At 36.8% G+C, this 9,117-nt stretch overlaps 1 protein-coding gene and 1 long non-coding RNA gene across 2 annotated transcripts; one reads left to right on the top strand and one right to left on the bottom strand.

Annotated features, from left to right (window-relative positions):
* Positions 1–257: 257 nt before the first annotated feature.
* On the bottom strand, positions 258–2,027 carry LOC104707242 (mitotic-spindle organizing protein 1A). Its single transcript, XR_754591.3, has 3 exons — positions 1,894–2,027; positions 561–802; positions 258–443 (listed from the first exon to the last, which is right to left on the bottom strand). It is a non-coding gene; the product is annotated as a mitotic-spindle organizing protein 1A (long non-coding RNA).
* Positions 2,028–5,827: 3,800 nt separating this feature from the next.
* Positions 5,828–8,704, top strand: LOC147940138 (uncharacterized). The gene is made up of 6 exons (XM_087461161.1): positions 5,828–7,000; positions 7,160–7,214; positions 7,269–7,499; positions 7,853–7,941; positions 8,306–8,354; positions 8,577–8,704. The coding sequence occupies exons 1-6, from the start codon at positions 5,828–5,830 to the stop codon at positions 8,702–8,704; spliced, it is 1,725 nt and encodes a 574-aa protein (XP_087317287.1).
* The last annotated feature ends 413 nt before the right edge of the window (positions 8,705–9,117 follow it).

Below are 9,117 nucleotides of genomic sequence, written 5' to 3'. Positions count from 1 at the left end.
GATGAGTGCTTTTCGGAAAGAAGCGATGAGAACTTTGGAGAAGTTAACTACCCGAAGACAAAAACTTGGCACCCCAAAGGGATGGGTGGACATGTTTATCGCGATAAAAATGAGGTTTTGGTTTGAGCTCGACTGTTTGCTTGTTTAGAGGTAGAGAATGCAAAACTAGGAAGCTAGTCTGTGGTGGTACATGCTTGTGTTTCTGAACGGTTTTAAGTGTTTTTTTTTTGTTTGTTATGGCGGTTTTGAACGGTTCATGCAAATAAAAAGAAGTTATAATTAATCCACAAAGCTAAATTATACAAATAAAACAAATTACAATTCCTCCATACAACTTTCTTCTAATCACACAAAAAGTAGTAACAACATTCACATACTAACAACCACAAGAGTAGTAAGAATCCCCAAGTTTCCTTTACTTTTGGTATATCACATTGGCATACCTGCAACATGAATTATATGACAACTCCATAATCATATGAAACATTTACTAGATATCAAAAACAATAGAAAGAGACTGACTTCGGTAGACTTGGGCATATCGAGAGAATTTTCAGTACCTGAAGAGGGTTTAGGAATTATTATGATGGTGTCGTTGTGACAGAATCGGGAATAGACTCACGCCGAAGCTCCTTCACAACAGTAGCTAGAGCCTCAGGGTTAACACCAAGATCACAAAGAGCTATGAGGACTGACAAAGTATGCCGGTCCAGTCCCGTGTCCAAGATGTTTGACATGCGAAACACAAGCTCTAGCGACTCTCTTGCAGTCCTAGATGCCTCCTCATCCATATTGATCAGGCCTGTTAAAAATCCACAAATTCGAAATTCGTAAGGTTGTTTAGCAAATTATGGTGTTTTCTACCAACCAAATAAGAGGAAAAAACATTTTATCTATGCAAAATCTTTAATAAATCAATCAGATAAAGCCTCAGCAGTTTGCATCAGAGAACCATGACCTACCAAAAGCGAAAATAATGACTCTTAGGCGATTTGGACATAAGAAGTTAGGAACATTGCTTCAAACTTGGCAAGGTTCAGACTACTAAAACATCAAAAACAAATATATATATATATATATATGCTAAGTAATTTTTTCATTATAATTGATGCATCTCAACTCAAAATCAGGATCCAAAGAGTTTTGATGAACTAACACAAACCTTCAATTGTAAACACCACGAAAATCGACAAATATTAGCTCTTCAATGTCACACAGATTAGATATTATGCTAAATTCTTGCCCATAGACTGGTCAATTGCAGTGAATCCATTCCATGGAATCACAAATCTGTCCTCTCATACCATGAAAGCTTGACTTTGAGCTTAAAGATAACTAAAACCTCAAAAGCTACAAACTTTTCTTTCACAAGATACAGAAGAACTAGTACTCTATCCTGAAAAGACTCTCAAGTTATACATTAAAGTTCTATACACGTTTTAAACCAAAGAGTCTTACACATGAAGATTAAAGATCAAGATATTAAAAAGGTTTTAGCTTTCTAATGATTTTTTTTTTGTCTTTTCAGATACCTGTGGCAACTAAACCAAATCTAAAGCTATAGTCTTTGCAGAGAACATACAATACAATTACCCAACAAATGACTAATCGCTCAAATTAGATAACATTGAAACACACACACACATCCAGATCTATCTATCTCCCCAACACACAAAGGTGATTCAAATTTGCTTCAGAAGCTAATAAAATTTTCTGAATCTGAACAGATCAATTTGAATGCCAAAAAAAAAACAGAACACTACCCAGGAAAAAAATTTCAATTAAAAAAAAAAGAAAAGAAAGAAAGTGTATCTCAGGTGAAATCGAGAGCGATTGCATAACTGGGTTCGATCAATTAATTTCGAATTCGAGAATGAAGATAAGAAAACTTACGTTTATGGAAATCGAATGCAGAAAAGTATGAAGCGTGGAGACAATCACAGTGAGACGGAGGAGGAGACGAAGATTGCTTTTTTACTTTAAGGTTTCTTCTTTCTTCGGTTCGGATTGATACGGTCAGTGATTGTTTAACCTTTTACTTTAAGTGAAAATGTCATAAAAACCTGTGAGTTCTGTCACAAAAACCCACTTTCCACTCATGGTATACTTTCCCAAGTTTTTTGGTTATTTGTCCACTTTCCTTTTATATTTTTGCCCTTACTAACAACTTACCTCTCTTTCTCTCTTTCTTTTCTCTCTTTTTCACTTCTTTTTTGTTGTTAACACTTTAACAAAGTAAAATATATTTATTTGTTATCATAAAACAAATTTTCTATTTATTTATATAAAATATGTTATGATTATATATTTTCTACATTTTAAGATACATATTGCTATATTTTTTATGAATTTTTAGATTATACAGTATCCATCAGTCGTTGAACATTTGTTCAATTATAAGTGGATAATCAATTGCAGTATTGTTAATAGATAGTTACTTGTGTTTATTCATACAAAATATACATACATAAATTTGGTTAGATCTTTATCCATAGCATATTATCCATAACACAACATAGACCAAATAAGTACAAAACCCTTTAATTCTAAATTTTAAATCCTAGAACATAAACCCTTGAACCTAAAACCAAAACTATTCACTTTAAAAAAAAAAAAAAACAAAGTTTAGTGGATAGAAAAACTGTGGATAGGTCTCCATGGATTTACAAAGCATATCTAGACATTAAGCTGAAGAATAGCAGTTGAATGGTGGCTATGGATGTGATCATGTGGATATTTTTTTGTGGATACCAATGTAGACAGACCAAAAAATCATCATACAACATCCACACAATTAAATCCATAGACACCATGAGCTCCTTGCTTCATATTTTGTGTTGGTCAGAAACATATACACTCATAAGTGGTTAATAAACAAAATAAAAATTAACAACATTGATTTATTTAGAACATTGAATATCAATCATGTGGATTAGTAGTTATGGATACTTATCTTATAATATCTTGCTCATTCTTTACATGAGCAGAAATTTGTCCAAGATAAATTAGCCACATAGATTTTTTTTAGCTAAATGTTTTTGTACTATTTTTCAGCTAGAAGGATTTCTTTTAGGGTTTAAGGTTTAGGGTTTAGGGTTTAGGGTTTAGGGTTTAGGGTTTAGGGTTTAGGGTTTAGGGTTTAGGGTTTATACCCTAAATATTAAATCCTAACACCACATAGACACTAACGAGGACGTTGCGATCTGTTAGTGGGGGTGAATTGTGACACCTCGGTTTCAGAGGTTTGCGGAGAGGTGTAAAAAGAATTGATTTGACCACCTATGTCACCAAAGTGCACTTATCTTTTCGGTCAAAGGTCCTTAGAGAACTCCACAATTAAGTGTACTTATGCTGGAGTAGTCTCATGATGGGTGACCTTCCGGGTAGTGACTGTCGGAACTGTGCGAGTGAGGACAAAAACACAGGAAAAGATCATGTGGTGATTTGTAGGGACGACAACAAGTCTTGAAAATCTCCCGGATGTAGCAAACCGGCTGTCAGATAGTGATGGGCTCACAGGCCTAGTGAGAGGACGTGAGGCCCATTAAGGAAGGTGGACCCATGGACTGGGATTGGACATGGGGCCCACTAAGGTGTTGACTGGTTCTCCCACTACCTAATCGCTTCCAATCACATAAAACGCTCCCAATCGCTCCTAATCGCTTCCAACCGCTTCAAACCACTGAATTCCAAAAGCTGTTTCCCGCATGCGTTTGCGGTTGGATTTTTTTTATTTTTTTAATAAAAAAACTTAAAAGAAATCAATGATAATGAAATTCTTTTGTGTTATATCTTCTATCTAACCATTTTACTCATTAAGGATGGGAGAAAATGAAGTACGAATACGATTACATAGATTATAAAATAAACAATTAGAAGAAAATAATATTCCAATTAATAATAACCCAGAAAACTTGATGTAAATTTAATGACACATCGCACATAATTTCAAAAAAGTCTAAATAAATATAATATTTCATCAAATTTTTTTAAAAAATAAGATTATTTGTGAAAAATATTAAAATAAATCACCATTGACTCTTCTCAACTCTCATTTAACCATTCCTACTGATGCAACTACTGACCCACGATCTAAGAGAAAAGATCTACGATCTAAAGCATATGTTTTATCATTTATCAAATTACTTGATTAAATTTTTGGTGAAAAGCCAAATGCATAAAGGAATAAGTATTTCAATATGAAATTTATTTGTTTTTTTGAATAATTATTTTAGTATTTTATTAATAAATTTAAATTATAAATCAAGTTTAATTAAATTTTTTGTGTTTTTAAACATTTATATATTATATATCACATTTATTATGTTCCAACCGCTATTGCACCCGCTGGTCAACCAGTCGTAAACCTTCCGCAAACGCACCAATTTTAAACCGCTAAATCAGTCGTTCAAAACGCTTAATAACGCTTGAAACCGCAATCGCCCGCTTCCGCAATCTCCTGCAACCGCAGTGTTTGAACCAGTAAGGCCCTAAGAGATAGAGGTCAGGACGTTACAAGTGGTATCAGAGCCGAACCCAGACGAGTATGGAGTCGAGTGGACTCACACCGTTGGGGTGACGGTCTTGGTGCGCAACGAGGACGTTGCGATCTGTTAGTGGGGATGAATTGTGACACCCCTGTTTCAGAGGCTTGCGGAGAGGTTTAAAAAGAATTGATTTGGCCACCTATGTCACCAAAGTGCACTTATCTTTTCGGTCAAAGGTCCTGAGAGAACTCCACAGTTAAGCGTGCTTATGCTGGAGTAGTTTCAGGATGGGTGGCATTCCGGGAAGTGACTGTCGGAACTGTGCGAGTGAGAACAAAAACACAGAGAAAGATCATGTGGTGATTTGTAGGGACGGTAACAAGACTTTAAAATCTCCCGGACGTAGCAAACCGGCTGTCAGATAGTGATGGGCTCACGGGTCTAGTGAGAGAACGTGAGACCCATTAAGGAATGTGGGTGATGTGATCATGGATGGAGCTAAGGAGGATGAGCTTGTAGATGAGCTTGAACCTGAGGAATATGTAGCTGAGCTTGAACTAGAGGAGCTTGTAGCTGAGGAACCATTGCTTGTACCTGTAGGACCTATGACTAGAGAAAAAGCTAAGCAACTAAGGAATGCACTAAATGGGCTTGTTCAAGAGCTTATTGTCGAAGAGAGCATGGGAAAATATATTGGGGATAATAACTATCAAGTTCAGCCCACTTTGAACCTAATTCAAGCCCAAGAAAGTCCAAATAATCATTTTATTTTGTGGTCAAATAGGGATGACGAAAATGGAGTTCAACTCACCTTGGGAAGGACACCTTGGGAAGAGAAACATGCACCAAGAGTTGGGTCTTCATTCAACTATCTATATTTATTTTCTTTTAGTTTTAAGAACAATTAATACTTGGCCTTGTTACCAAGTTTCTTATCCCTATATAAACACATGTAATCTCATTTGAGAAGCATCAATCAATTTCCTTTTTATTTTATGAGTCTATCTCTTCGTTCTTTTTCTAGAACACTTTCTTGTTTCTTGGTGTGTAATATCCAAGCATCAGCCTCCTTTTGTTGGACTAGTGTGTCATATCTAGCAGCGATTGGAGTTGGGAATATCAGCAGCCTTCCGCAACTGCTGTGCGACCCCTCAATCCATCAAAACTCCCTTGTTGCACCTTGCACCTTAGCGAGTTTCTATCCTTTCTTGTCCGACTGAGTGATCCTCGAATTTGACATCTGGATCGTGTTCGATTGTCAAATTTTTTCTGAACTCAAGAAGGTTAGGTTAGCAGCAACTGAGTTTATAGGCTATGCTATTAACTGGTATGATCAAGTTATGACTCACAGGAGAAGGGCAGGTGGAAGACCAATAGCTTCATGGGATGAGCTCACTACATTTATGAGGAAACGGTTTGTGCCGGTTCACCACAGAGATCTCCACCAAAAACTCAGACGCTTGCTTCAAGGAACCAAATCTGTGGAGGACTATTTTCAGGAAATGGAAAGCTTAATGATCAAGGCGGATGTAGATGAAACCTTAGAAGCTACCATGGTCAGATTCCTTGCAGGCCTCAACTGGGACATTCAGGACAGAATGGAGTTTCAAGAATATGAAAGCTTAGAGGAAATGTTACACAAGGCGATTCTAATCGAACAACAAACCAAGAGAAAGTGTTTCTCTAAACCTTCCTTTGCTCCAAAACCAAGTTATCAAGATAAAGGTAAGTCTTCAACCCCATCACATTCAGTTTTTAAGACTAATGCTTCAGCTCGTCTTGATAAAGGAAAGGCAGTCAAGACCAACAATCGGGCAAGGGATATTCGGTGTTTCAAAAGTCAAGGACTTGGACATTATGCCAACAAATGTCCGAATCAAAAGGTAATGATCCTCCTAGACAACAGTGAAGTGGAGTCCGAGGACGATAAACAAAAAAAGGAAGATCTCCGTCCAATCTTTGAAGAAGAGGAAGAACAGTTTGAATATCCAACTCAAGGGACACTTCTGGTCACTAGGAGATCATTGAGCATTCAGCCTAAGTCCAATGACCGAGAACAAAGGGAGAATCTCTTTCACTCTAGATGTTTAGTTCAAAATAAAGTTTGTTCTTTAATCATTAACGGTGGAAGCTGTACTAACATTGCTAGTGATACTCTTGTTAGGAAGCTTGGACTTGAGACCAGACCTCATCTGCGGCCTTTTAAACTGGAATGGTTGAATGAAATATGCAAACAGTATGTCAGGGAGCAAGTCACGGTTCCTCTTACCATTGGCCGATATGAAGACGAGATCATGTGCAATGTCCTTCCCATGGATGCAAGCCATATCCTTCTAGGACGACCTTGGCAGTTTGACATGAGGGCGATACATGATGGCTACACCAACCGAAATTCCTTTGATCATAAAGGAAAGAAGATCACTCTGGTTCCTTTAACTTCGTTGGAGGTCCATCAAGACCAGGTCCAGTTGAAGAAAAGTCGAGACAAAAAAATTAAACCAGCAAATTTTGAGGTATCTTCTAAGAACTCCAACTTCTTTGTCAAAGACAGTCAAATAAGGAAATATTTGTACTCTCAACAGCCATTGCTTTTGCTTGTGTATAAAGAAATACTAATAGGATTTTCTGACCTTGCACCGGTGTTACTGAGTGAGATAACCTTTCTTTTGTAGGGTTTTGAGGAAATATTCCCGGAGGACAATCTGAAAGGCTTACCACCTATATGTGGTATTGAACACCAAATAGACTTTGTTCCTAGGGCATCACTTCCAAACTGACCAGCTTATAGGACTAATCCTGTGGAGACATTGGAGCTGCAAAGACAAGTTAATGAGCTCATGGAGAAGGGACATATGAGAGAGAGCATGAGCCCATGTGTGGTCCCAGTTCTACTGGTGCCCAAAAAGGATGGAAGTTGGCGCATGTGTGTTGATTGTAGAGCCATTAACAACATATCGATAAAGTATCGTCATCTTATTCCTAGGGTTGATGATATGCTTGACGAACTGCATGGTTTTGTGTCTTTTCTAAGATAGATCTCAAAAGTGGATATCACTAAATACACATGAAAGATGGTGATGAATAAAAAAACTGCTTTCAAAACTAAGCATGGGTTGTATGAATGGTTGGTTATGCTTTTCGAGCTAACAAATCCACCCAACACTTTTATGAGGTTAATGAACCATGTTTTGAGAAAATTCATTGGAATCTTTGTTAGTTTACTTTGATGATATCTTAGTCTATAGCAAGAATCTAGAAGAACATGTTCAGCATATAGAAGCGGTTCTTACAATTCCTAGAGAGGAAAAAATTGTTTGCCAATCTTAAGAAATGCACTTTTTGTACGGATAACATTGTCTTTTTAGGTATTGTTATTAGTGCAGATGGCATTAAGGTTGATGAGGAGAAAGTTAAAGCTATAAGAGTCTGGCCAAATCCTAAGCCCGTTGGAGAAGTAAGACGATCTATATCCCAGCAACGCTCCTCTGTTGCTCAAGATAATATATTTTATTTATTTCTTTTTAATATTATTATATATTTAAATAATAAAATTGGAAAAAAGTTAACTTATCACATGCTGACACATGTCTGAGAAGATCCTATCGTTGCTAAGTGAAGGACCGTTTCTCAATTTTTCTGTTTCTTTATTATTACTTTTTGATTTTTAATTGAGAGAACTCCTAAGAGTAACTGCCACTAAAGATGCCCTAAGGAGCTTACATGGACTAGCTAGATTCTATAGGCGCTTTGTGAAGGACTTTAGCACTATAGCTACACCACTTACAGAAGTCATCAAAAAAGATTTTGGATTCAAATAGGAGATCAAAAGAAAGATCAATGACAATGCCTACCAACTTGATCTTCAAGGTAAGTACAATGTGAGTTCAAGCTCTAATGTTTCTAATTTAGTTCCTTTTGTGGCCGATGATCCAAATTTGAGGTCAAATCCTTTTCAAGAGGAGGGGAATGATGTGATCATGGATGGAGCTAAGTAGGATGAGCTTGTAGCTGAGCTTGAACCTGAGGAATATGTAGCTGAGCTTGAACCAGAGGAGCTTGTAGCTGAGGAACCATTGCTTGTACTTGTAGGACCTATGACTAGAGCAAAAGCTAAGCAACTAAGGAATGCACTAAATGGACTTATTCAAGAGCTTATGGCCAAAGAGAGCATGGAAAAATCTATTGGGAAGAATAACTATCAAGTTCAGCCCCTTTAAGCCTAATTCAAGCCCAAGAAATTCCAAAATAATCACTTTATTTTGTGGTCAAAGAGGGATGACGAAAATGGAGTTCAACTCACCTTGGAAGGACACCTTGGAAAGAGAAACATGCACCAAGAGTTGTGTCTCCATTCAACTATCTATATATTTTTTTTTTAGTTTTAAGAACAATTAATACTTGGCCTTACTACCAAGTTTCTTATCCCTATATAAACACATGTAATCTCATTTGAGAATCATCAATCAATATCCTTTTCATTTTATGAGTCTATCTCTTTGTTCTTTGTCTATAACACTTTCTTGTTTTTTGGTGTATAATATCCAAGCAACAACCTCCTCTTCTTGGACTAGTGTATCATATCTAGCAACGATTGGAGTTGGGAATATCAGCAGCCTTCCGCAACTGCTGT

The sequence above is a fragment of the Camelina sativa genome, chromosome 8 (genome assembly GCF_030686135.1).
Source record: "Camelina sativa cultivar CO46 ecotype springtype chromosome 8, ASM3068613v1".
Taxonomy (NCBI): Eukaryota; Viridiplantae; Streptophyta; class Magnoliopsida; order Brassicales; family Brassicaceae; genus Camelina; species Camelina sativa.
This window is presented reverse-complemented; position numbering and strand designations above follow the sequence as displayed.

What these genes read in the sequence shown, in the direction of transcription:
- LOC147940138 (XM_087461161.1), top strand. Translation starts at nt 5,828, where the DNA reads ATGACTCACAGGAGAAGGGCAGGTGGAAGACCAATAGCTTCATGGGAT. An exon ending in AGGCTTACCACCTATATGTG is followed by an intron (nt 7,215 to 7,268) that starts GTATTGAACACC and finishes CAAACTGACCAG; the next exon opens with CTTATAGGACTAATCCTGTG. An exon ending in CTACCAACTTGATCTTCAAG is followed by an intron (nt 8,355 to 8,576) that starts GTAAGTACAATG and finishes TTGTACTTGTAG; the next exon opens with GACCTATGACTAGAGCAAAA.